The 27,900-nt window shown below is 38.2% G+C and overlaps 3 protein-coding genes and 1 long non-coding RNA gene across 10 annotated transcripts in view; 3 read left to right on the plus strand and 1 right to left on the minus strand.

The window, feature by feature from the left end:
* LOC101747012 (dynein axonemal heavy chain 10) overlaps positions 1 to 7,678 on the plus strand; it is a 107,790-nt gene extending 100,112 nt beyond the window's left edge. For both annotated transcript variants that reach the window (XM_038017669.2, XM_062673927.1), the window contains one exon: positions 6,244 to 7,678. In XM_038017669.2, the coding sequence (XP_037873597.1) occupies positions 6,244 to 6,390 (147 nt within the window). In that variant the 3' untranslated portion in view covers positions 6,391 to 7,678. The remainder of the gene's footprint in view (positions 1 to 6,243) is intronic.
* On the minus strand, positions 7,553 to 9,759 carry LOC101739001 (probable Ufm1-specific protease 1). The gene is made up of 4 exons (XM_021352762.3): positions 9,568 to 9,759; positions 9,301 to 9,468; positions 8,531 to 8,740; positions 7,553 to 7,859 (listed from the first exon to the last, which is right to left on the minus strand). Exons 1-4 carry the CDS (start codon positions 9,685 to 9,687, stop codon positions 7,719 to 7,721), a joined length of 639 nt encoding a protein of 212 aa, XP_021208437.1. The 5' UTR covers positions 9,688 to 9,759; the 3' UTR covers positions 7,553 to 7,718.
* Positions 9,760 to 12,580: 2,821 nt separating this feature from the next.
* LOC101746878 (uncharacterized) lies at positions 12,581 to 27,830 on the plus strand. Of its 6 annotated transcripts, XM_038017530.2 has the most exons (19): positions 12,581 to 13,109; positions 15,027 to 15,066; positions 15,512 to 15,544; positions 15,675 to 15,701; positions 15,816 to 15,848; positions 15,964 to 15,996; positions 17,323 to 17,337; positions 17,459 to 17,488; positions 17,595 to 17,618; positions 17,726 to 17,776; positions 19,739 to 19,753; positions 21,055 to 21,084; positions 22,418 to 22,438; positions 23,073 to 23,102; positions 24,133 to 24,150; positions 24,944 to 24,964; positions 25,702 to 25,731; positions 26,470 to 26,496; positions 27,694 to 27,830. In XM_038017530.2, the coding sequence occupies exons 1-19, from the start codon at positions 13,095 to 13,097 to the stop codon at positions 27,720 to 27,722; spliced, it is 522 nt and encodes a 173-aa protein (XP_037873458.1). In that variant the 5' UTR covers positions 12,581 to 13,094; the 3' UTR covers positions 27,723 to 27,830. The 6 variants fall into 6 exon arrangements, with proteins under 6 accessions (XP_037873458.1, XP_037873460.1, XP_037873462.1 ...); XM_038017532.2 differs by lacking the exon at positions 26,470 to 26,496; XM_038017534.2 differs by lacking the exon at positions 21,055 to 21,084.
* Positions 13,134 to 14,813, plus strand: LOC134200663 (uncharacterized). The gene is made up of 2 exons (XR_009975670.1): positions 13,134 to 13,230; positions 14,053 to 14,813. It is a non-coding gene; the product is annotated as an uncharacterized LOC134200663 (long non-coding RNA).
* Positions 27,831 to 27,900: the final 70 nt, after the last annotated feature.

The raw sequence follows: 27,900 nt of genomic DNA on the forward strand, positions 1-27,900 counted from the left end.
CATGAAAAAAAACCTTTGTGCTTAGTGTGAGTTTCTCGATAGCGTAAAAGTTAAGCCAATTTTGTATGCAGTTGGAACAGCGCCCCTAGCGGCAAACATACGCAAACGATCCAATTCCATACAATAAATATGAGCTTACTTTTACGCTATCGAGCAGCAGTTCCGATTGCATCGCCGTACAGTCCGGACGCGTTCTTACGAAAAATTGTCGCTGCCGTCGCGATCTTGTGTCCTGAGTTTCACTGCATTGTCGTTGTCGCACCGATCGCGGCATTGTTGTGAATTCTTGACGCACTGTCGCTGGCGTCGCGACCTTGGATCGTAAAAACAATTCGAACTTGTTGATTGTGCATTCGAAACGACAACCTCACTATCGTTTCACTCATACCATATTATTAAATTTATTTATATTATTCGGCGAGCAAAACAGTCTTTTTAAAGACTGAACCCCCACTGCGATCACCGCTTGTTGTGGCACTCACAACCCAGTGGGGCCCCACCTTCCCAAACTTCCACCCCAATCCCAGCTGACTGCCGTTCTCACGGCATAGGCACTCCCCCCCTTGTAGCTGGTAAAGCGCAGGGGGTATAACTCCTACTCAGGGGACTCGCCTTTCGGCGAGTGTGCCTTAAGTCCCGGGGACGCCCCCCCCGGGCAAAACTACGATGTGTGACGAAGACGACCCCGCGATGTTCGCGAAATTTGTCCGGGAGTTCTGCCCGGACATAGTGTCGAAGTTCCGGGCCTATAAGGCCAGCCTAAAAGCGTCCCACGCACCGATCGCCGCCGCCGCGACTATTCCCGACTCGCCGATGTCCCCCCCACCCCCGCGCCCGCGTCGATCGCGTCATGCGCGGCATCGAGCTCCGGCTCCGACTCCGAGTCGGAGATGGAGTTCGAGTCGGCCGCCAGCCCCGAACCCGGAACCTCCGATGGGTTCAAAACCGTCACGCGCGGTAAGAAACGCGCCCGCGCCGTGGAACCGTCCGCGGCGCCGAAACAACCCAAGGCCGCGAACGCGTCGCGGCCTAAAGTCGTGGTCTCACCCGACTCCCCTCGCCGCGCAACCCCGTCGCCGCGACCCCAACCCGCGTCTGTCCGCAAAATTCTCGCGCCGCCGCCGGTAATTTTACAAGAAAAGACCGCGTGGGATCGCGTATCCCGTGCCTGTAAGGCACTTAACGTCAACGTCGTCCATGCGCGTAACATCGCGCACGGCATACAAATTAAGACGGCCTCACCGGACGATCACAGGGCGCTGACAGCCCACCTCCGTAAGGAGCGCATAAGCTTCCACACTTATGCGCTCCAGGAGGATCGCGAGCTCCGCGTAGTAATACGTGGAGTACCGAAGGAGCTCGACGTCGAGCTAGTCAAGGAGGACCTCATCGGGCAGGCGTACCCGATTATAAGCGTGCACCGAATGCACAGCGGCCGAGATAGGTTCCCATTCAATATGGTTCTCGTCGCGCTAGAACCAACTCCGGAAGGCAAACGGATTGCCTCAAGTCTCCGCACCGTTTGCGGCTTATCCGGGGTCACCGTCGAGGCCCCATATAAAAAAGGCACTCCCGGGCAGTGCCACCGCTGCCAGCTTTACGGCCATTCCGCGCGCAATTGCCACGCGCGTCCGCGGTGCGTAAAGTGCCACGGTGACCACGTGACAGCCGACTGCTCGCGGGTCAAGGAAACCGCGACCGAACCGCCGAGCTGTGTGCTCTGCCAGAAGCAGGGCCACACAGCCAACTACCGCGGATGCCCCAAGGCCCCGCGAAAGCGTCTGGCCAACGCGCCACCAAAAACCGTCGGCCCAAAGACTTCGGCGCCCCGCGCGCCGAAACCTGCCTTCGTGCCGGCACCGGTGCCCACCGTCTCCGCGTGGGCAAAACCGCTGCCGCTCACGCTGGCAGGGAAACCACCGGCACCCCAGCCCCTGCTCGCGCCGCGCCCCGCCCCCGCGCCCGGTCCCGCGCCTCGCCCCGGCCCCGCGCACTCAAACGACTTTTCGATTATTCGCGACTACATCGCCGCGATTAACATCGACCGCATGCGTTCATTCGCCGACGCCATGCGCAGAGCGGTCACGGCCGAAGACCGCCTATACGCGACGTTCGAATACATAGACGTCATCGAGTCCGTCCAGCGTAAGCTGGTTTGATTACCGGTAATCAATGGCCAACAACGGTAGGGAAAAACCGCGTTCCTTAAAGTTAGCATTTTATAATGCTAACGGACTCGCGCGCCAGCAAGTATATGAGTTTCTCCGCGACAATCTCATCGACATCCTTCTGGTGCAGGAGACCTTCCTAAAGCCCTCGCGTCGCGACCCCAAAGTCGCGAATTACGTCATGGTTAGGAATGACAGACTCTCCACCCGCAAGGGCGGGACTGTCATTTACTATAGGAGGGCCCTGCACTGCGTCCCTCTCGATACTCCCTCGCTCTTACATATCGAGGCGTCAGTGTGCCGCATCGCGCTGACGGGACACCAGCCGATCGTCATCGCATCCGTTTATCTCCCCCCTGACAAACCCCTCCTGAGCAGTGACCTCGAGACACTGCTCGGTATGGGGGACGCGGTCATCCTGGCAGGCGATCTAAATTGCCACCACACTAGGTGGAACTGCCATCGCACGAATGTGAACGGTAGGCGTCTCGACGCGTTCATAGACGACCTCACATTCGAAATATTCAACCCCCCGACCCCCACGTGCTATCCGTACAACGCCGCGCGTCGTCCGAGCACAATAGATCTGGCACTGCTGAGGAACGTAACTCTGCGCTTACGCTCCATCGAGGCAATGTCAGAACTCGACTCAGACCACCGACCTGTCGTCATGCAGCTCGGTCGCCCACTCAACCGCGAACCAGATACGAGGACCATGGTAGATTGGAAGAAGCTGGGCACGTGCTTAGCTGACACCGCTCCACCAATCCTCCCTTGCGGCCCGGATTCAACTCCATCCCCCGAGGATACCGTCGAATCCATAAACATCTTCACTGATCACGTCTCGACGGCGATCATAAGATCTTCAAAGCAAGTCGATGTGGAGGACTGCTTCCACCGCATCAGACTTTCCCCCGATCTTAGGGACCTCGTAAGAGTTAGAAACGCGGCAATCCGGGCCTACGATCGATATCCCACGGATTCAAACCGGACTCGGATGCGTCGCTTACAGCTGGAGGTCAAATCCCGCTTAAGCGACGCCCGAAACGAAAACTGGGATAGTCATTTAGAAGAGCTCGCGCCCACTCACCAAGCATACTGGCAACTAGCTAGGACCCTCAAGTCCGAAACTATAGCCACTATGCCGCCTCTCGTACGCCCCTCAGGCCAATCACCGGCTTACGATGACGATGACAAGGCAGAGTTGCTGGCCGATGCACAGCAAGAGCAGTGCACCACCAGCACTCAACACGCGGACCCCGAACACACCGAGTTCGTCGACAGGGAGGTCGAGCGCAGAGCTTCCCTGCCGCCCTCGGACGCGTTACCCCCATTACCACTTCCGAGGTTAAGGAGGCGATCGATAGCCTACAACCACGGAAAGCTCCCGGCTCCGACGGCATCCGCAACCGCGCGCTTAAATTGTTACCAGCCCAACTGATAACGATGTTGGCCACCATACTAAATGCTGCTATGACGAACTGCATCTTTCCCGCGGCGTGGAAAGAAGCGGACGTTATCGGCATACACAAGCCGGGCAAACCGAAGAACGAAACCGCGAGTTACCGCCCCATCAGTCTCCTCCCGGCGATAGGCAAACTATACGAACGGCTCCTTCGTAAACGCCTCTGGGACTTCGTATCCGCGAACAAAATTCTGATAGACGAGCAGTTTGGATTCCGCGCCAGACACTCGTGCGTCCATCAAGTGCACCGCCTCACGGAGCACATCTTACTAGGGCTGAACAGGCGGAAACCCATTCCGACAGGAGCCCTCTTCTTCGATATAGCGAAGGCGTTCGACAAAGTCTGGCACAACGGTTTGATATACAAACTGTATAACATGGGAGTGCCAGACAGACTCGTGCTCATCATACGAGACTACTTGTCGAACCGTTCGTTCCGATATCGAGTCGAGGGAACGCGTTCCCGCCCCCGTCACGTCACAGCCGGAGTCCCGCAAGGCTCCGCCCTCTCCCCGTTACTATTTAGTTTGTATATCAATGATATACCCCGGTCTCCGGAGACCCATCTGGCGCTCTTCGCCGATGACACCGCCATCTACTACTCGTGTAGGAAGAAGGCGTTGCTTCATCGACGACTTCAGACCGCAGCTACCACCATGGGACAGTGGTTCCGGAAGTGGCGCATCGACATCAACCCCACGAAAAGCACAGCGGTGCTCTTCAAAAGGGGTCGCCCTCCGAATACCACGCTGAGCATCCCCCTCCCGACTAGGCGCGTCAATACCTCCGCCCCCGCCGTTCGCCCAATCACGATGTTCGACCAGCCCATACCGTGGGCCCCGAAGGTCAAATATTTAGGCGTCACCCTCGACAGTAGGATGACATTCCGCCCCCACATCAAGACGGTACGCGACCGTGCCGCCTTCATTCTAGGACGTCTCTACCCGATGATATGTAGGCGAAGTAAAATGTCCCTTAGAAATAAGGTGACACTCTACAAAACTTGCATACGCCCCGTCATGACCTATGCAAGTGTAGTGTTCGCTCACGCGGCCCGCATACACTTAAAATCCTTCCAAATCATTCAATCCCGTTTTTGCAGGATAGCCGTCGGAGCCCCGTGGTTCGTCAGGAACGTCGACCTCCATGACGACCTGGACTTAGAGTCCATCAGTAAGTATATACAGTCGGCGTCCATGCGCCACTTCGATAAAGCGGCACGACACGAGAACCCTCTCATCTTGGCCGCCGGTAACTACATTCCCGATCCTGCGGACAGAATGGAAAGCAGTCGACGTCGCCCAAAACACGTCATCTCGGATCCTCCCGATCCACTAACGGTGCTTTTAGGTACTTCAAGCACCGGTCACCGTTCTCGTCGAACCCGTCGCTTGCGACGAAGGGCTCGACGAGTAAATTAACTCTCAGACACAGCCCACTGAGTTTCTCGCCGGATCTTCTCAGTGGGTCGCGTTTCCGATCCGGTGGTAGATTCTGCGAAGCACGGCTCTTGCTAGGGTTCGTGTTAGCAACATCGTCAGGTTTGAGCCCCGTGAGCTCACCTACTAAAGTTAGGGTTACGCTGACATAGCCGCTAGGGCTATCAGCTTAGGTAGGAAAAAAAAAAAAAAAAAAAACGCTATCGAGAACGTTAAAAAACTCGCACTAAGCACACTGACAACTAAAGGATGCGCACTTCGCGAATGCTTCTACTACCGGAACGTAATCGAGACCCGCTAAGAAGATCAGGCGAAAAACTCAGCGGGTTAATGCTAAGAGCTAGGTTTCACATTGAATTCTGATGAGTTGGAACTCATTTCAGAGATCAGACATCGTACTTGCCCATAATTACGATGACTGATATCAGCTTTGGACTTAAGCCTCTAACAGTAACGTAAAAGGACGGATCTAGGGCAATATTCTCATACATATCTACATCACTATTACGTATTGTATGAAGATAAGTTCCGGTTTTTTTTTCCTATCTATAGTGATAGCATGGTGTATCAGCTTTACCCTAGGGTTTTTTTTTCTTTATTGCTTAGATGGTTGGGCGAGCTCACAGCCCACCTGGTGTTAAGTGGTTACTGGAGCCCATAGACATCCACAACGTAAGTAAATGCGCCACCCACCTTGAGATATAAGTTCTAAGGTCTCACGTATAGTTACAACGGCTGCCCCACCCTTCAAAACCGAAACACATTACTGCTTCACGGTAGAAATAGGCAGGGTGGTGGTACCCACCCTCGCGGACTCACAAGAGGTCCTACCACCAGTAATTACGCAAATTATAATTTTGCGGGTTTCATTTTTATTACACGATGTTATTCCTTCACCGTGGAAATCAATCGTGAACATTTGTTGAGTACGTATTTCATTAGAAAAATTGGTACCCGCCTGAGATCCCGCGGGTAGGTACCACTACCCTGCCTGTAATGCGTTTCGGTTTGAAGGGTGGGGCAGCCGTTGTAACTATACTTGAGACTTTAGAACTTATCAAAGTGGGTGGCGCATTTACGTTGTAGATGTCTATGGGCTCCAGTACCATCTAAGCAATAAAAAAAACGGTTAATTCCTCACTAATTACTTTATGGATAATGTTTTTCACAGAACACGCTACGCACCCCTGTGTACACCACATCGCAGCGACGAAACGCTATGGGTGTGGGACTTGTGTTCGAGTCGGACCTCTGGACCACTGAGCACTGCAGTCATTGGATACTGCAGGGCGTCTGTCTCATTATGAACACCGATTAATTTTACCTATATAAGTTTATTGATAGAAGATAGCAAAGGTTATTACCTAGTTTGATTTAAGTTTTTTTTTGTTTAATGTTTTCTTTTATTACCAATGACGTTAAAGTAACTTAATGCATTGCTCTTCTATATTTAAATAGGTAAAGACAAAACAGTCAATTCTCTTTTTTTTTCTGAGCTGCTAAATTTGAAACTTTTTTCCATTCCACGCCTTTACAAGATGTCAATAACAAAAAGAAAGCGAAAATGTAATATGGCATAAATTTAATAACAAATGATATGGCAATAAAGGATTATTGTTAAGTTTTGAACACAAGACGGACTAATTTAATTTAATAGCATTTTCAATTAAAAAAGCAATTTGAGATACAGCATCGTTTCATAGCTTTTAACACAGCCTTTTGAACGCACGTTCCCAAAAGTTTTTTAATTTATCTACAGACAGACGAGAAAATTCATTTCCGGATAGATACGCCGTATTAATTACTACAAGTCATTAGTTTATATTCGGAATCTGAATGTTGTCTAGTATGTCTTTGTGAGGGCCTTCGAATAAGCGATGCACCGGTGTTCGAATCCCGCAGGCGGGTACCAATTTTTCTAATGAAATACGTACTCATCAAATGTTCACGATTGACTTCCACGGTGAAGGAATAACATCGTGTAATAAAAGTGAAACCCGCAAAATTATAATTTGCGTAATTACTGGTGGTAGGACCTGTTCTGAGTCCGCGCGGGTAGGTACCACCGCCCTGCCTGTTTCTGCCGTGAAGCAGTAATGCGTTTCGGTTTGAAGGGTGGGGCAGCCGTTGTAACTATACTGAGACCTTACAACTTATATCTCAAGGTGGGTGGCGCATTTACGTTGTAGATGTCTATGGGCTCCAGTAACCACTTAACATCAGGTGGGCTGTGAGCTCGTCCACCCATCTAAGCAATAAAAAAAAAAAAAAAAAAATGTGGGACATGAATATTATTATAATGTAATATTTTTAAAAACGAATAACATAATAAATTAAGTACGGATACAAAGGTTAGATTCGCCATTTTCTTTACACTTACTTCCATTAGTTTAAATTTAAATAATTTTTTTTAATTTTAAGTTTATTTATTTTTATTTTTCTGCACATTGGAGCCTGATTTATAATTAAATAAAAATACATTTTGTATTGGTAACTTTATAATTGTTGGATGTAATTGTTTGGTTTCCCGAATTCAAGTTTCTATTGTTATTTTCATGATTTCATATAGTCAATTACGAATGAATAAAATAAGACTCGCAAAGAAATCTGTTTATTTTATTTTTACTTTAATTGACTAACTTTGATTCACGCATTCTTTGCTTTAACTTGAGGCAGACACAAATTATAGAAAGACGAACTCAGGAAATCATGGAGTGGTTGCCACTTCACCCAGCCATGGTCTTGTAGATAATTTTTACGTGGTTGTTTTCCAACATAGTGTGGATCCTGAGAAAAATGACAAGATTATTATAAAGTCGTCGTGGCCTAAAGGATAAGACTTCCGGTGTATTCGTATCTTGCGATGCAACGGTGTTCGAATTCTGCTGGCAAGTACTAATTTTTCTAATGAAATACGTACTTAACAAATGTTCACGATTTACTTCCACGCCTCACGGTGAAGGAATAACATTGTGTAATAAAAACCAAACCGCAGCATTATAATTTGCGTAATTTCTGGTGGTAGGACTTCTTGCGAGTCTGCTCGGGTAGGTGCCACCACTCTGCCTATTTCTGCCGTGAAGCAGTAATGCGTTTCAGTTTAAAAAGTCGGGCAACCACTGTACTGTAAAAATGAAACCTTAGAACTCATACTTCAATGTAGGTGGGTGCATTTACGTTGTAGATGTCTATGAGCTCCAATAACCTATTAATATCAGGTTGGCCGTGAGCTCGTCCACCCACACTTTACCCATGCGGATTCACAAGACGTCCTACCACCAGTAATTACGCAGCTTATAATTTTTCAAGTCTGATTTTTAGTATACGATGTTTTTCCTTCACCATCAAAATCAATTGTGAACATTTGTTAAAAACATATTTCCTACTTAATAAATGTTCATATACTTATATAAAAAATATACCTAAATATAATGCTGAATTTATCAATGAATACTTACGACCACCAATAAACTGGCACCATGGTCTCCAATATGAATGCCCATGATCCCTTTAGATGAGCAATCAACATCTCCTCCCATCATTACGGGACTGCTGTACTCAATGAAGTGTTTGACTAAGGCGTCCACAATAGTTTTAAGATCGTCTCCTTTGTTTATATGAATAATTTTACATGGAACATCAAATAGTTTATCAATTACCAAGCAAACCTAAAACATTTTTATATTGCTTTCAATAGCAGCAAGTGAATCCTGTCACTAATGGATATTAGCAATACGCACACAACAAAGTCATTAAATGGTTTTAACGGAATTTAGTTATATAATAAAAGTTGAGTTTAAGGTTAAATGAGGTTTCATAGTTTCCTTCTCATTCATATTATTGGATTGGAAGTACTAGTGCATAATTTTCAATGATCGGAGGCGCTGGAGTGGCATTACAGGGAGTAAAATCCTGTCGGAATATGATGGTCTTGACTTGAGGCATTGAAGAAATGATGCGAGGAAAAGGAGGAGTACATAATTTTATAACTTTTTTTTTCTAATTTAACTTATACAAAGGCTATTCGTTTTTTTTTTTAATATGTACTTACAGTTGGTTATGGGCAAGTATCAATGTTTTTACTTAGTAAAAGCACAACTAGCAATTATAATTTAATACCACTAGCTTACATACCCGTGTTATAATTTGTTACAATTAGTACAATAATAAATTTAAATGGTCAAAATTAATTTGCATACTTCACAATTTATTTTCAATGTACAAATACCTCAAAACTGCCAATCCACTGTCTCGAACCAATAAACGTTTTCGGTTTATCTTCCAAATCAACCAGTATCGATTGAATCTCTCGTATTGAAGGTACAGCAACATCCATATGATTTAATTTCATCCAGGAACATATCGTCTGAAGAGTTCTATAACCGCAACCCCAGCCCTTAAATGTAAATTTATTCGCTACATTATGAGTGATACAACATTATAACCTCTAAATGTTGTCATTGCCTATTGTAATCAAAAGTTAATAAAACTTTACCCTATCATCAAATCCATCACACAAGTAATGATAATATTCATAATTTCCTTTAATTAAATATGATTTTCCTGTTTGTTTTGATACTAAAGATTCATGGATGTTTACCAACAAATTTGACATTCTGGATCATAGATTATACACATAATATATTCTGGATTTAGCTGATATGACAAAATATTTTTAGGGGATTTTATGACCTGGTAACTAAGACTTTTAAGTCATGTCTTATTTTAGTTATTATTCTTATTTTTATGAAAAATGATAATATGGAGTGAAATGAAATGAAATGAAAATGATTAATTTGAGTATTAATCAACTGGGATGAAACTAAATGAATAGAGAAATAATATTACTGATATTATTTTTCATCCAATATCATCTCTTTGGTGGTCATTTACTGAGATTTTTTCAGTAGACTTTTTGGAGGACCCCGAGAAGTTATTGATTTGACAATAGATCATAGACCTATATAGTAGGGACACGACATATTGTTCTATACGTACAATTGCTTATATAAATAGCACCCATTTTGAAGGCACACACATAAACATATATCTATCTCGTTCTTACTCAGCACTTTAACTCGCAGGAAAACAATATAACAGTATTTCAGTGCGTACATAAAATGAAACATGAATATACGTAAATGTCTCCGTCTCCGTCTAATGAGGCCGAAAATCCGCCATGTTGAGCGCACCAAATGTCATTGTCACGTCAGTTCGGCCGTCTGTTTTGGGTTGTACATTATTTATGGACTTCGATATCGATTTAATATGATTGCTTATATAAAATTTCATATTTTATCATGCTTAAAACATATAAAAATAATAATTAAAACGTATTTTATAGGATCTCAAGAAAGTCGATGCCTCAAAACTATTATCTATATATTTAAATTCATTATGGAGCCCTCACCCGAAAAATCGGACACCATTTTTCGGTCGGAATCTATTGATCATGATAAGCATAAATACCTCTTTAAAATATGTCATCAAAACATATTTAGACATTCTGTTTAGATATTTCGGGAAAAAGGCTACCGACAAAATCTCTTCGGAACTATTTAAATAAAATAGTTTTATTCAGCAGTGAGTAAAACACTATTGTAAATTCGTTAAATATTTATTAATTAAGTGATTTTAGGGAGGAAGTCACAAGGAATGACGTTTGTAATTTCATTAACGAATAAATGTTCTGTAGGTGTTTTTTTTTTATCAGGCGGTCCCTTGATAAGCTTAAAATTTGCGTGCGGTGCGGTAGTGCGGTGCACCTTCCTTGAGGTGCGCTGTGCGTAGTGTGTTACGGACTTTAGAGTCAGCAAAACAATTAAAATAGATTGTAATAGTGTAAGAAAAACACGTACTCAAAATACGATAACATTCAGCATGCTAGAAATGGGCTGATGGCACTGTACTATGCCATATCTTTATGTTTTGCGGCAAACGACAACTTTATAAAATCAGTGTGGCAAATTTTAAAAATCGTCATATCGTTTACTTGGAAAATTTGAAGCACGAACTCGTCTTAGATTTCATATAATATCTAAATCATATCATCTTTGCACATAACAATATACTTACTTCCTATTAAAGTATAAATTCTACAAATACATTCATACTCAACAATATTTAAAATAAAATAAGCCAAGAACGTTTATCGATAAAACCTACAAACATTAAAATCTTCTGGGCAGCACTAAAACCGCCATGTTTTGTGGCCAGATGACGTCACAGTGGCACGAATTTTTTGTTGATGTTTCATTTCCATAGGTTTCCTACTTCAGTGCAATAGATAGATAGACATAGACTAATGAAATGAAATGAAAATGATTAATTTGAGCATTAATCAACTGGGATGAAACTAAATGAATAGAGAAATAATATTACTGATATTATTTTTCATCCAGTATCATCTCTTTGGTGATCATTTACTGAGATTTTTTCAGTAGACTTTTTGGAGGACCCCGAAAAGTTATTGATTTGACAATAGATAGATAGACATAGACTATCTTGATTCTTCTGCACTGAAGTATGAAACCTAAAGGTCTATGTTCTCCTGTTCATAGTGTGACTGACATCAATGTCGGTTATGTAAAGTAGGACTATAGGATATATATTATGACTATGACACAGTCGATTTGAATTACTTAAGTAGTGTGCATAAATAATGCCCATAAAATACCCCTGGTGGTAGGACCTCTTGTGAGTCCGCACGGGTAGGTACCACCACCCCTCCTATTTCTGCCGTGAAGCAGTAATGCGTTTCGATTTGAAGGGTGGGGTAGCCGTTGTTACTATACTGAGACCTTAGAATTTATATCTCAAGGTGGATGGCGCATTTACGTTGTAGATGTCTATGGGCTCCAGTAACCATTTAACACCAGGTGGGCTGTGAGCTCGTCCAGCCATATGAGCAATAAAAAAAATGTACAAGATACTTAATTTTTTCGTAATCTTACATGTCCCAAAATAACAAATTTATTTTTTAGTACAGGTTCATCCTACGGCTGCTAGTGTGAGACCTCACCTGTATATATCGTTTGGTGCTTCGGTTCGAAGGGTAATATGACGGCAACTGCAACATAATTTAGACTCTTCTCTCATTTCACAAAGTGAGTATCGGTATAACAGATGCTATGGGCTTTGGAATGACCACCTAGCGCGGGTCGAAAATTAAGCAATAAAAACTGGTACTCCTCGACCTTGCGGTATTCACCTCGCCTTTAATAGACCGTTAGAAAGCTCATATATAAACAAAAAACATAGCAAAAAAAAGTTGACGTTGCAAGGATACACCGTCACGTACTGGATATGTGTAGGTATGATACGTCTTACCTAATAATAATTATATCGCAAAGATGTTTCACCTCAACAATATAATTTAACGCTTTAGAGTCATTGATGTATTTATTAGTTTTATATATCAATGTTTAAAGTCAAGGTTAACGGCGACATTTGGCGCGTGTTGTCTTATCACTTGAACGATGCGTGTGTTGGTGCGGAAGAACACAAATAAGTACAGCTGCTTAATAAAACTTTTAAATATTGCAACAGAATAAACAACTTTTTTTTTTATTGCTTATATGGGTAGACGAGCTAACAGCCCACCTGATGTTAAGTGGTTACTGGAGCCCATAGACATCCACAACGTAAATGCGCCACCCACCTTGAGATATAAGTTCTAAGGTCTCAAGTATAGTTACAACTCAACTTTTACTTTTCCATTATGTTTTATTACCACTTGTATTTACAAATGCATTTTCCAATTATACCAAAACCGATGTTTTGTTCTCGAAACAGACAGTTTCTAGGAAAAAAGTTAACAAAAAATTTGCAATTCAAAAACATGACTGATTACCGGAATCGGTACAGAAAAATGTGTTTTGTATGTAGACACAAGAATTGTTTGAATTACAATATTTACTCAGGTCATCGCAGGTTATCTGTACACTATATAAGAGAGTGATCGCCTAAAATTTAAGCACAACTTTAATATTTTCGCCTGTGATAACTCGTGATCATATAAAAATGAAATTCTTCATGGTAAGTTTTCATTGATTTTTAATTTTCCTAACTTGCTTAAATACGATTTAATCCGTTCCGATTAAATTTTACTTACTCTAATTGTTATTAAGACGTGTGAGAATAATTTCACGTATATAATGTATGTTTTGCCTTCGTTTACTTTCAAAGACAAGCAAACAAAAAGAAAGTAATCGTGATAGTCCGTTACAGACTAAAACATAACATACAATGACTATTATTTACTATGTAACTAATATTATAATTTTTAAATATTTTATCTCGCTTACTTTCCCTTTAAATTGAAATCATAAGAAAAAGCTAAATTAAAAAAAAAAAAACTTTTGTGTAAGCAATTTGAAAACTATACCTACCAACGAAAAGACAACATACTAAGTATTATTATCGTTATCCAAGTAATCATTGCTTATCGTCTTAATTAAAAATTAAAATTTCGTTGCTTGCTTGTGTTGCGTGTCGCTGCAGATGTTGATTTATATTTTTAATATTAAATAACCTGAAATAGCTCTACGAGAATCGAAAATACCTTTTCTAATTAACCATTGTGTAGATAAACCGGATTTTCTTTAGGTGAGATACATTATTAGCTTAGCAATGGCCGTTTAACTGCTCAACAACTTAATGTGATGTGCTTGCAGCAATAATATCGTTATTTCAAAGTAACCAAGAATTTACGAAATTAATTAGATGTACATATAAATAATTAGACAACGATCAGTCCCAGAGCAGCCGTTGGAACGAACTCCTTCCTACAAGCTCCTAGATAACTAAATAGTATAAATACATACACTATATAGCTTCCATCTTATTTTTACTGGTTTATAGCACGCAGACGTTAACAAATTATTATGACGCATTTTACTTTTTTTTTTATTGCTTATCTTATCGTGTTCAGAAACTTACGCTAGATTTTGCTTCATAAAAGTCGGTTGGTACTACATAGTTTGACATGACAAATTAAACAAAACAAAGAGGTCACCTAAAAACTAACAGGGCATAAATACCTAAACCACTTCAAAAAAAAAAGCCAGGTAGTAGTGGTATTGTCTGAGGACTAGTAGGTATAGTGAGGACTACCTACTGAAAAAAAAAAACAGTTCGAAATACAAAAATAGGTAATGCCCATTACTAAAATACAGATGATTACGTAATAAAAATATTGTTTCACACGATCTAACCGCAAACTTGTCTTTTGTTTGCACACGTCTGTGTGTATATATAAATACCAGCAAATAGGTTTTTGTAATACGAAGGTGACCTTAACATGACTTATGTAATAAAACTTCAGTTTGTGATTAAATAATTTTTTTAACGACACCAATGCTAAGCACCCAAATATCCAAATTGTCTAAATATCCTAAAATATATATGTATATCCTGGATAAATATTCAAAATTTTTTATCACAATAAAAAATTTTTAATCCAAATACGCACACTTTTTGACATGAGTTAATTACATAGATGTGTGGACGAGCTCACAGCTCACATGGTGTTAAGTGGTTACCGGAGCCCATAGACATCTACAACGTAGATTCCACCACCCACCTTGAGATATGAGTTCTAAGGTCTCAGTATAGTTACAACGGCTGCCCCACCCTTCAAACTGAAACGCATTACTACTTCACGGCAGAAATAGGTAGGGTGGTGGTACCTACTCGTGCGAACTCACAAGAGGTCCTACCACCATTGTTAAAAATAACCTTTGTAGTTCTCATACATAGTCATTGTAACTGTAATTGTACACTATATAGTAAGCCTATAAATCATCACTGTTTTTTTATCCTGAAATTAGAACTTCAATCTTATCGTTTTTATCTTGTGCCGTGATATTCTAGATAACGATTGTTTTTGTATTTACTTGCCAGTGTATATAATTCAACGATCGAAAAATGAAGTTTATATTATGTGTTTTACAGATTTTCGTCCTCGCTCTGCTGGCTATGGCCAACGCTCAAGGTACGAAGCAGCTGATTTAAGAAAAAAACATTTTTAACCATACTTTTACTACTATATAATATAGAGGTTTATTCTGTACATATTTATAAATACATGTCTGCGGTATAATTTACGAAATGTAACGAATATATGAATTTTTATTATTTCGACGCGTGGTCATATTGCTCTAGCCACCTATTTTAAAGTCTTAAGAACAATCAAAAATACCTACACTTAAAAATAGCTGTATTTTTTTTTAACATTTACACGAAAACAGTTGTAGGTTATGATTACACATACAGTATTGATTAAAAAATGTCTGTGTATTTGAATTAAATTGACATCATATACTCGTAGACTTATCCAAGATAAAAAGTGCTCAATAACTATTGAACGGAAAGGACCTGCTTTTACTATTTCTCTTCTTTCTATTCTAACTCTCTCCTTTTCCTCTCTCCTCTTCTAGACCCAGTTAAGGTAGTGGAAAACGCTGACTCAGGTTCGTAACTCAAAGGGATGAAAATGTTGCATTTGGCATTTGGCATGCTATAAAATGGCGGCATCTGTCACGCTTTATAACCGAATACGTTTTGCTTTTACTAACAACTGTAACGATTTCTTTTTTCCAGTTCGTGACGCGAAAAAACGTTACGGTGGTACGTTTTTACTCTTTATTCAATCTTGTACTAAAGAATAAAATAATAATAATATAAATAATAATAAGAATAATATTTTTTATCAAAAAAACTATGAAATTTACTCTTTTTCAGTGAACGTCGTCGATAATAATAATCCTGGACACGGTACGTACGATTTAAAAAAAAAAAAAAAAAAAAAAAAAACAATATAGATAAATAATAAAATTCGTTTTACATTACCGTTTTCGATTAAATCAAATACCGTCGTAATTTTTTTCAGTTAACGTGGTCGACAATAACCATCCGGGTCACGGTATGTTAAAAATTAGCAAAAAACAAAACGAACATTATTAAAAAAAAATAAGCATCTCACTTCTTCTCATTCTAAAAGATAACGTGTCTCTTGAAAACTTTTCCTTTCTTCTTTCTCTTCCTTATTTTTGTAACTTAATACGCTTTTGCTTGGCATTATAAGGTATTTTTTAGTGGATATTTTTGACAACCCTAATTCGGGCCACAAATTTCTAGGCAAAAATTTCTAGATAAATAGCAAAACCTTTTTTGTTAATTATTTGATAAATTCAGTAACCATAGATAAAATTAAATGTGATTGAATTTCAGTGCGTATAGTCAGTAAGTACCTAAAATTCAAGGATAACTTCCTTTCCTAATCTAATAAATATTCGTAAGAAGAAGAATACTAGATTCTACCATGTTGTGTTTCTCAGGTTTTTGAAGCTCTCAATTAATTACTCAATATGGCGTAATTGATCCGTACCTTTCTTAAAAAAATTACCATCGACTATGTTACAATAATTCCAATTTCAAGTAACTGAAATGTGTACAAAAGTAGACCATAACTACCCCTGAAATTGCTAATGTCAATGAGAATCGGTGAACCAACAACTACAGACGGGCGGTAAAAGGCTATTTCGTTTAAGTGACATATTTGCGATTTTAAAAATAATACAAATGTTGAGACTAATACCTACCAAATAAAATTTAATGACAAAGATAAATGTAGCGTATTAAGCGAGATATCATTTAAATCAAATGGCCTTTCACCCCTCAATAAATAGATATAATGTGTGAAATAAATTAAAAGTTACTACAAATGTTCCTCGTCGCACTTTAAGACTAATAAAAAAATAACAACATATATACATGTGTGTGTGTGCACCTACAATGCTGTTGATAGTGTTTGTTTTTTGTCACTTCTACTAAGCACAAGAAACATTAATAATTTTCCTGCAAATCGTTTACTTGATATGACGAAAATGGCGTATTTAACACAGCATCACTGTTGATAATGAAAACATACGGATTTTTTAAAAACAATAATACAATATAATGATCGAAAATTTAGCGTCATTATAATTCGTGATTAATATACTTATATTATAAAGATGGGTAGGTTGAATGAAGCAACTATTAAGTTGTTTTCGCAACGAATACATTTCGATTATATAATACATAATATATAATATACATATAATACATTTCAAAATAATACACAAAATTCGCTAAGCAAACGTTAAGGATAGGGTAAAAATTTAATGTAAAACTTTAATGAATTTATTACTACGTAATCGTGTACTATTATGTAACAGTCACTGATAAATATTTTTAATTATTTCAGTTCTCATCTCGAACCGTAAGTGATTTACTTGTTATTATATCTTATGCTTCAATTTATGCAGCTGTTCATATAAAATATCTTTGAAAATATGGTGAATGTTAAATTATTGTTTAAATCCATTTTTGCGGTTTTACAGCGGATCCTGGCTTTTCTCGGCCCGTAATCGGTGAGTTTCAAATTATTTAGAAACGAATTTAAAAATATACATTAATAAAAATGAATTATTAATAATAATAAAACTTTAACACGAAAATGCCATTTTTATTTTTCAGGTCAACCCGGATACGTGCCAATAAGTAAGTGTAAAAAATATTATTCAAATAACATAAGAATTCCTAAAACAAATGATTATTTTATAGCTACGTATAATATTACCCGTTAATAAAGATGAAAAACATTTTAGGTACTGGACCTGCGTACGTAAACCGGCCCTACAACAGACCCCAAAGGCCAAGTAAGGCAGTTAATAATTAAAAGTAATTTTAACAGTTTTATTTCACATCATCGATTTTATGTAATTTCTGAAAAATGTAAAGTACTCGAAACGTCAGATATACCTAAATATCAGGACAATAAAAAAAGGCGAGATTAATTCGTAAAAATATTTTTAATGTAATTACATCTACGACTTCAACGAAAGTTTTCAGATAGTTAATGTATATCTATTTAACATAGTCATGGATTTAATCTTGAAATATTTTTTCATCAAAATATAAAATTTAAAAAAAATCGTTCGAACGAAGTTGAGCAAACGCTGCGGTTTTTGAAGTGAAACTTCTTTAGGCGCGTTCAGAGTAAAATTCAACTCGCGACAGATTCGTTGCGGCTAGAGAGAAAAGATACAATTTAGGAAGAGCGAGAGTGAGAAAATAGACAGAGCGTCTCGCGAACCACTCGACCGTGAAGAGACGGAGAGGACAAAGCAAGCAAAGTCATTTCTCTCATACACAGTATTCCAAGAGAAATTAGATTTAAGGATGAAAAATGAAGAAAACCACAATACCACACACCTCAAAAGAACTTTCACTTCTTTCATGTGCTCCAAGTTGCACGCGTTCTATTTTTTATTTATTTATTATTTATTAGCTTAAGCGAGTTATCGCCTGAGTATGTCTTAAATACTTCGTAAAAACTCTATATGACTGTTTAGTATTATTACAATAGTTTATTTACACTCACTTCTACTATAGTCTGTTTTTATTTATGTATTAATACAATGCAACTATACTTGAGACCTTAGAACTTATGTCTCAAGGTGGGTGGCGCATTTATGTTGTAGATGTCAATGGGCTCCAGTAACCACTTAACACCAGGTGGGCTCTAAGCTCGTCCACACATCCAACTAATAAAAAAAAACGTAAAGCCAAAGATATTTATATTTCTTTATTTTTAAATCAGCCCCGTTCCCCGGAGCTCGCGGTGGGAAGTAAGCAACGCAATGCCACACACACACACAAGACATGATACAAAGAAAAAAAGCATAAAAATTACGTTCCGAAAAATATAAAAACTCTTTTGTGGAAATTTTATTTATCTATATTTTGTTTTTTCTATAGAATGTTTGTAACAGTTTTGTTATTCTTCAACAAATATGTAAGATTAAATCGCATGAACTTTATTGTTTGATTTTTACCCTGATTTACTTATTCCTTTTAGACGTCTCCGATTAAAATCGAAATTATGTAAATAAAGTGAAATTGCATGCTATTTATTGGGCTTTTATCGCTGAGAATTTCATTAAAACTGTTTATTTCTGTTTGCATGATCTATCTAATCCTATTTAGCATGAACAATGTATAATAATATAACAATCAAATTGCTATCGAAATTATTTAAAAAATCGTTTTGTATTGTGTTATTTTGAATTCGCGATAAGGTTTGTTAAAGGATCAATAGAGTATCTGTACTCAACAGTACCATAAGCACTGCTGGCAAAGAGCATTCCATGTTCTTTTTTGATGTTAATGTAATGAATGTAAGACTTACTAATAATGAACCAATGTTTATCGATAGCTTTTTACAAGTACCTACACATATTTATAACCGTGCATGATATCGTTAATTATGTAATGCATCATATAGTTTAATTTAAAATGATACACGTCCGTATAATTCACGTAATATAATTAGATTTTTTATGTGCTGATGCTGATATGTGTGGTATCTTGCGATCATCACAGCAAAGCGTGGTCAAGTTTCACTAGTCTAATATACTCGTAAAATACATAATAGAACATAATAATAATTCATTTTTTACAAACAATCTTTATTTTCAATTTAAATCGTAAACCGTAGTAATTATAATAATTTAAAGTGATATATTATAATGAATGTAAACGGACTGTATAACCTTATATCAAATCTTGCAACTTTCTCTTTCTAGTACATATTTTAAGACATATATTTCTTTTTTCAGTTGTGATCAATGACCGTGAGTATTAACGAAATAATTGAATTATTATACATTTTTCTTTCTATAGTCCACTAGAATACAGGGTGTGTACAGTCGTGTTACCGAAAGCGATAAAAAACCAGGCAAACCAGATAAGCCTACAGTAAATGGAAAATATACATTCATTTACTTCATTTTATTCCTTTTCATTATTTTTATTTTTTTGAGATTTCTTCTCAATCGTGTCACTATTGACAGAGTGGCCGTGATCGTCATGTAGTGTTGGAAGGGGCAGACTTGATGCGTCTCACGATGTCGCGCCATCCCTCCCTGCTCGAGGCCATTATACTGCACTCATGTAGGGGACCTCTCACTGCAGTTTTAATTTGGTCGATCCACCTTATTTGTGACCTCCCGCCAGGTCTTGTACCGTCAACCCTTCCCTGTACAACGAGATTTTCTATGGACCGGCCATTTGAGATAAATCAACATAATTTCATTCCGCTATAGATCATTGTTGATTAAACGAAGTATGTAACAGTGATCAGTCACTGTTTCAAATCTTCATATCTGTCTTCATATCTTCATATCTATGTTCAAATCTTCTATGTGTCGAAATCTTCATAGATTTCGTTTTTTAAATTCGACATTGGTAGTTATGGTATCACATGAAACCATGCTGCAAAAAAAAAGAAGAATTAATGTTTGTTAAAAAGTCAAACTAACGCGAAAACATCTGTGAATAGCATCCGCGTTCCCGCGCGACCGTAGATTCGGCGCGTCAATTTCAAAACATTGTTTTTTTTTCCCTACCTAAGCTGATAGCCGTGAGAGGCTATGTCAATGTAACCGGGCGAATAGATGAGCTCACGGGGCTCAAACCGGGAGCGTTGCTAACACGAACCCTAACAAGAGCAGTGCTTCGCAGAATCTACCACCGGATCGGAAACGCGACCTACTGAGAAAATCCGGCGGGAAACTCAGTGCGCTGTGTCTGTGGGTTAAAAACATTGTTACATTGCGATACATTGTAATGCATACACCAAAAGTCTAATATTTTTTTTTAGTGCTATCATTTTAGGGATCAAAAGCGGTATTACTTTTGGGAGCCGAGTGCGATACACCCTGTATAATAGATTTACAATAATTTTTTAAACAGTTTCCCCAATAAATTCCTTATTTATATTACTTAATACAATTGCGAATAGCAAGAACCCTGTTCACTTAACATCGCTTACTTAATAAAGAGTATTTGCAAAAGTAATAATTGAATTGAAGCAAATATATAGTATTCTAATAATTATCATCCATTATTTTTTCATTTCGATTTTGTTTTTCAGCCGATCCATTCTTTGCCCAGCCTACTGTAGGTGAGTTGTAGTTGAAAATATAATATAATCACATATTTGTTTACGACTTGTGACTCACCAACTGAAAATGTCCTTAGCGAACTTGATAGTATAATTTAAGAGATTTTAGATGTAGGAGTCGTAGAACATTAAATAAATTCTTAAATCTTTAGTCGTTATTCCAGAAACTCTAAACATACACAAATTCGTAGAACGCCCAATTTTTTATTCATAAATACTCTCTTAAATACGCGCAAATTCAGTTTTTTTTAAAAATTTGGAGATTTGTCACTTAAAAATTGTCACTATTATATATAATCTTCGTGTTCTTAGTATGGGATTTTGTTTGCTTTGTATGTGATTTATTTTAGGGAGCATAATAGGGAACCATGAAAAAAATCCAATATTAGTTTCAATGGTAAGTTTTCAATAATGTAAAAAAAATTCAAGTGTTGAAAATTTTCAATTAATTGAATAATTTTTCGTAGGTAGGTAAAGTACATAATATGTACCTTAAAATCACTGTTATTCTAAGACTGGTTCGCATTGCATACCCTATTTGTGAAATAACTTGACCCACACTTTAAATCTACTAGTGAAACGCATAGCTGTGATCATCGCTAAGCACATATCGCACCTTTAGAATTAAAGTGGCTTAACTAAAATTGTTAAGAAATTGAATTTTTTATTACGAACGACTTATAAACATGTCTTCTAAAAATTTATAAAACTAAACAATCTCTTTTAAATCAGAAAAGGAAAAACGTGCTCTTTTCGTCTCTTTTAAATCAAGCACATACCTTCAAATATTAAAATCTAAAAAATTACAATTCATCAAAAACAAGAAAGTTGGAATAAGCCTCTTCAATTGTTTATAAAGGTGCATAATATAATAATATGGAATGGTACACACGTTAGTTGAGATCGCTCGCGAATTAAAAAAAAAAAGTCCTATATTATATAAAATAATATTTTAGATTAATTCAAATAACAATTAAACACTGTCTTACGTGACTTAATTTTGTTTTTTTCTAAAGTATTTTCAATATTCTATCTAGATTCTAGAGTATAAAAATAAAATATATATATAGAGTATAAACTATTTTTAATACTCTTTCTAGAGCATTGAAAATACTTTGGTAAGTTTTTTTATGAATGTCGATCATCTCTAATCACGGGCCGTCCGTCCACCTTCAAAATCTCTATTGCATTATTATTCTGTTTAATAACACGGAACGCATGATTACTTTATTGCAACTGCAAGGTAGCACAATAAGTTAGCTTTAACAGTCCCATCAAATTGCCTCTTCGTATAACTTAGCATTGATATTGATTTGTGTTTTTTTTTTTACAGGAAACGGCTACGAACCTATTGGTAAGTTATATTTTATCCCGTTCTATTGAATTTTTTTTATTTATTTTTTATTGCTTAGATGGTTGAACGAGCTATGTTATATAATATGTATAATGTTATGTGTTGTGATTTAATTAGGCGAAAATAAAAGTTAAATAAGAAATACTAGAAATAAAGAAAAAAGAATATACTAGAATAACAGATAGAATACTTAATTTTTATCTAGAAGCTTGAAATTTAAATAATTAACATTTTACAAAATAAATAGTCACTTAAAATAGTGAGATAAACTGGTTAGTTGTTTGTCTGGTGACCTATTCAGTATAGTTTTTGTGATAATTCCTTTTCGTTTAAAAACTGCATAAAACATATCTATCACACACGGTTAGGTACCACCACCCTGCTTATTTCTGCCGTGAAGCAGTAATGCGTTTCGGTTTGAAGGGTGGGGCAGCCGCTGTAACTATACCTGAGACCTTAGAACTTATGTCTCAAGGTGAGTGGCACATTTACGTTGTAGATGTCTATGGGCTCCAGTAACCACTTAACACTAGGTGGGCTGTGAGCTCGTCCACTCATCTAAGCAATAAAAAAAAAAACACATTACAAATTTATAAGGCAACTCGATCATAATTCGATATTTTATCTTTTTCAGACAACCGCCCGTACATCGTTAATCCTCCCAGTAAGTACATGCATGCAGTGTTGGATTTACACCAAGGCCACTAGCGGCTAGTCCTCAGAGACTCAGAGCGAAATCTTCAAGGCTGGCAAAAAACTGGGAGTGCACAAAAAAAAGCTTTAAGAAGTGTGAAGTAATTCATAATATTCCACGGCGAAGGAACAACATTGTGTAATAAAAATCAAACCCGCAAAATTCTAATTTGCGTAATTACTGGTGGTAGGACCTGTTGTGAGTCCGCGCGGATAGGTACCACCACCCTGCTTATTTCTGCCGTGAAACAGTGATGCGTTTCGGTTTGAAGGGTGGAGCAGCCGTTGTAACTATACTGAGATCTTAGAACTTATATCCCAAGGTGGGTGGCGCATTTACGTTATAGATATCCATGGGCTCCAGTAACCACTTAACACCAGGTGGGCTGTGAGCTCATCCACCCATCTAAGCAATAAAAAAATAATCATAAATCAAAAATAGAGTTGCTTTATTAAAGTTAATTTTAGGTTTTGAGGTATACATACATATATACCGGACCTTTACTCTATTAATGTAGGGTTTAGATGACGGGACGGCAATTTTCATGGTGCCTCAGGGCCGCACTTAAATCTTGCTTAAATGCAGCGGTAAACATGAATTTCATATTTTGAAAATTGCCGTTTTACTGTAAAAACGAAGACCTTAAAACTCATATCTTAAGGTGGAGGACGTCATTGACGTTTGTATATGTCCATGGGCTCCAGTAACCACTTAACACTAAGAGGGCCGTCAGCTCGTTCACCCATATAAGCAATAAAAGAAAATTACAAATTTTCTAATATTTGAAAGACCATTTTGTTTGAAAGCATAAAAGTATGATGCCAAATATAGTTGTCAAAGGTAATTGACATCACAATGCGAATGCTGCCAATGCATTGAGACGTGAGATCGAAGCCTCAATAGTATTGTATAAGGGATGTCCCACAAAAACCGGAACATACTTAAACACAAGCTACGAATCTGCATTCAATATTAACATTGACTTTTTGTTTTCTTGCAGAAGATTACAACCCTAATGGTAAGTGTAATATTCTTTTTTTTTTTTTTCAAAACTAATAGCCTTCGTATAAAACGTCACTCCTGATGATCTCTACTAGAAGCACTTGGACGTGAAAAATACAGCGCGAACGATATATTTTTTAACACAGACCCGTTAACTTCTAATCTATACATATATTAATACGTGAAGCAAAAACTTTGTATCCCTTTTTACGAAAATTGCGCGGACGGAGGAGTATGAAATTTCCCACACTTATAGAGAATGTAGAGAAGGAGTGCAGGATCTTAATATTTTTTTAAATTATGTCTAAGAAATACATTAAATCAATAAAAAAAAACATAACACACACTAACGCGTATTTGACGCACACACGTATGTATACCTACTATTTATTTATTGTCAAAGTTTTGTTGTTAACGTCTGTGGTCAAATTGAGAATTAAATTTTAAAGAGATTAAATATGGTTTGTCTTTATTAATATTTTTCTATAGTGTGGTCTTGGCGAAATTTGTGATTATAGAAGTATAATGCTATTTGAAAATAGAATCATAATAGTGTATAGACTTACAATTTCAATTAATTATAGTCGAATTTCGACTACTGCGGGACCACTAGTTATTATAATTCCTACAATTGCTGTAATAATATAGTCTTACTAACCGGAAAGTATACGGTGCAGAAATTGGCTGGAGTTTGGTTTCATTCGAACATCATACCAACACCACATTTTGTTTCTTGATGTAATTTCGTAATTCAATTTTAAATTTGATATTCAATATTAATATGAGCGTTTTTTTTTCTTTTCTTACAGGAAACGGCTACGAACCTATCGGTGAGTAAAATTGTATGAATATAACACAAAATTGAATGTGATCGGAATTTTTAGGTTTTAAAACATTATGTGTTGCAACCATTGATTTAAATAAGTTGCAACACCGCCGGTTTGAGCCCCGAGAGCTCACCAACACGCTACAGTAACGCTGATATAGCCTCTCAAGGCTATCAGCATAGGCAGGAAAAAAAATCATAAATGCTTACCCGATGTGAGAATAGAGCCCACCACCCTTGGCCCCAACACCACTGAGTTAGTTAGAAATATACCAAGTAATTATTATTATAGCAAGCTTCATCAAAATAGAATGTATGGTTTAGGAACGCATATAGCAGCCTTTCCCAAAGTGGGCGATAACGCCCCCTTGTGGGCGCTGGAGAACCCAAGGGGGGCGGTAAGAGACCCAGAAAAAAATGGGGGCGTTCTGTAGAGGCCGGGGAGGCGATTTGTAATTTCATCTAGGAGGACTCTTAGACACAGACTGAGCTCTCGCTCTAGTGGTTCTTAAATATGTGGAAAAATGGGGGCGTTAAAAATAATTTATTCTTAAAGTGGGCAGTAGACAAAATAAGTTTGAGAACCGTTGGCATATAGGTATTACATTAATATGCTATGTTTATACAAAAGTCTTATGTTTATGAGTATATTTATACACAGACATTGATTTTTATTTAACATGTATTAAGTAGGTCGAAAAGAATTACTTACTGATGATTTTTGTCTTTTATCTATTACAGACAACGGTGCATATTACGTGGACCCTCCCCGTAAGTAAACTCATACGTTGCATACTCAAACGTTGTATTTGATTTTATTTTATTTAGTTTTAAAAATTCATATTTAAGAACTTATGTATATGTAAGAAAAATGCATGTTTTAAGTCCCCATCGGCAGGTACCACTAACCAGCCTATTTCTGCCGCGCGAAGCGCGTGTGCGTTTTGGTTTGAAGCCGTTATAACTACAAAATTGAATCTCAGACCTCATGTCTCTAGATAGTGGCATTCACAATGTGTTGTGTTTGGGCTTAGATAACCACTTAACGGCCGGTAGGCTTGATTATCAGAGTAGGTATGCCATTTACAAAAAAAATACACTAAACTCAGGCAGCGGCTTGGCTCTGCCCCTGGCTTTGCTGAAGTCCATGGGCGACGGTAACCACTCACCATCAGGTGGGCCGTATGCTCGTCTGCCAACAAGGGCAATGAAAAAAATAAAAATAAAAGATTTTAGATTCCGCGAAGCATTGCTATGTCTAGTGCTATTGCTAGCAAATTGTCTCAGGCTCAGTTGTAATAACCCCTTAGGCTAGCGAATAGATAAGGAAAAAACCTAACGTTTTTAGTTTAAAGATAATTATGTATGTACATATAATACATACACACAGCCCTCATATCACACACTAGATGTCGCTACTGGTACTTATTATTATTTTTGTTTGATAGACAATTAATACGTAGGAATCAAGAGCATTTTGATAATTTTCATTTTTTATATTTTTCACAGAAGGCCGACCTTACTTCAAGCCTACCCGTGAGTACATATAGATGAATTATACTTAATCACTACAATGCTTTGGAAAAACTAGGCCCTTTTTTCCGTATTGAGTGGAAAATATAGTGAAAACATCCTCTAAGTCGGTCGTGTGAAAACTTATTTGTTTTGCCCTGACGCCAAACGAAAAAAGGGACATGCAATAATAATATGCATTTTAAACTCAAAATCGTTTGGTTAATAATTATTAAAATGCATTCGAGGTATTAATGATCAAAAATTCTTACCCGTCCGGGCGTAACTGGAATATTCCTTTACACCGGTCACTCACATTCGCACGAATACGCAACCCGCAAGTGTGGGACGACATTTGCAAATGATTATGCAAAGTTTTCCCTGCATTCGTAGTTTTCCAAGCTGTGTCGGTTTTTTAACAGACATCAAAGCGAGCGAACCGCGATCCCTCGCGTAGTCTCCCACACATTCGTGTGACCAGTTGCGCCCAGGATTGCGAAGGCAACGGACGTTCGCTATTTTCATAGATCGTGACGTCTACTGTGTAGCGTATCTTCATCAAAAGAAATCCTATAAAAACAGCATGGCTGTTAATGATGTCTGAGAGAGAATTCAAAACTCTTTTTTTCTTCAATGTTCTATTGACGAATTAAAAAGGAGGAGAAATTCGCGAGACATTCGTAAACAAGTGTAGGAGGAAGCGCAAACGGGTTCGCAAATTGAGTACCGAACCCATTTGCACAGCCGCTAAGTTTGCGAATGAATGTTTGACGGCCCTTCACATGCGCGCAAACATTCGTACAATGTGAGTGGCCGGCATTAGGGTATTAGCAAATAAGTGGAAAAAAGACGACGAAAATTCTTATCATTAACATATCAACCAACGTCATTCTGTAATAATCAAATGAAGTAATTCCCGATGTTCTCTGACGTGCACAACTACGAGTAGTATAATTAACGCAACCTATAATTGTCGAGTTTTAACAACTGTACTAATTATTAATAGATAATGTATACAGAGTCGGAAGCAGTTTTTTTTTCTTTTTTCTTTTATTGCCCTTGTAGGCAGACGAGCATACGGCCCACCTGATGGTGAGTGGTTACCGTCGCCCATGGACTTCAGCAAAGCTAGGGGCAGAGCCAGGCCGCTGCCTACAAACCTAACCGCTCGCCTGGTGTTCGCTAACCACAATTAATATTTTTTTTCTTTCTATATTACAGCTTTCCCTGGTGCTCGCGGTGGGAAGTAAAGAATATCTTAGAAAATTAATAACGAAATAATGTATTAACAATATATTTCAAAATTTCATATGAATTTATGTCAACGGAATAAATAAATAAACATATTGTAGTGCTTATTTTTTGTGTTTTAATTTTTTCATCTATAGTGCAATACTTGGTTACTATACTGTTTCATATTTTGAATCC

Source organism: Bombyx mori, chromosome 19 (assembly GCF_030269925.1).
Source record: "Bombyx mori chromosome 19, ASM3026992v2".
NCBI classification, from domain to species: Eukaryota; Metazoa; Arthropoda; class Insecta; order Lepidoptera; family Bombycidae; genus Bombyx; species Bombyx mori.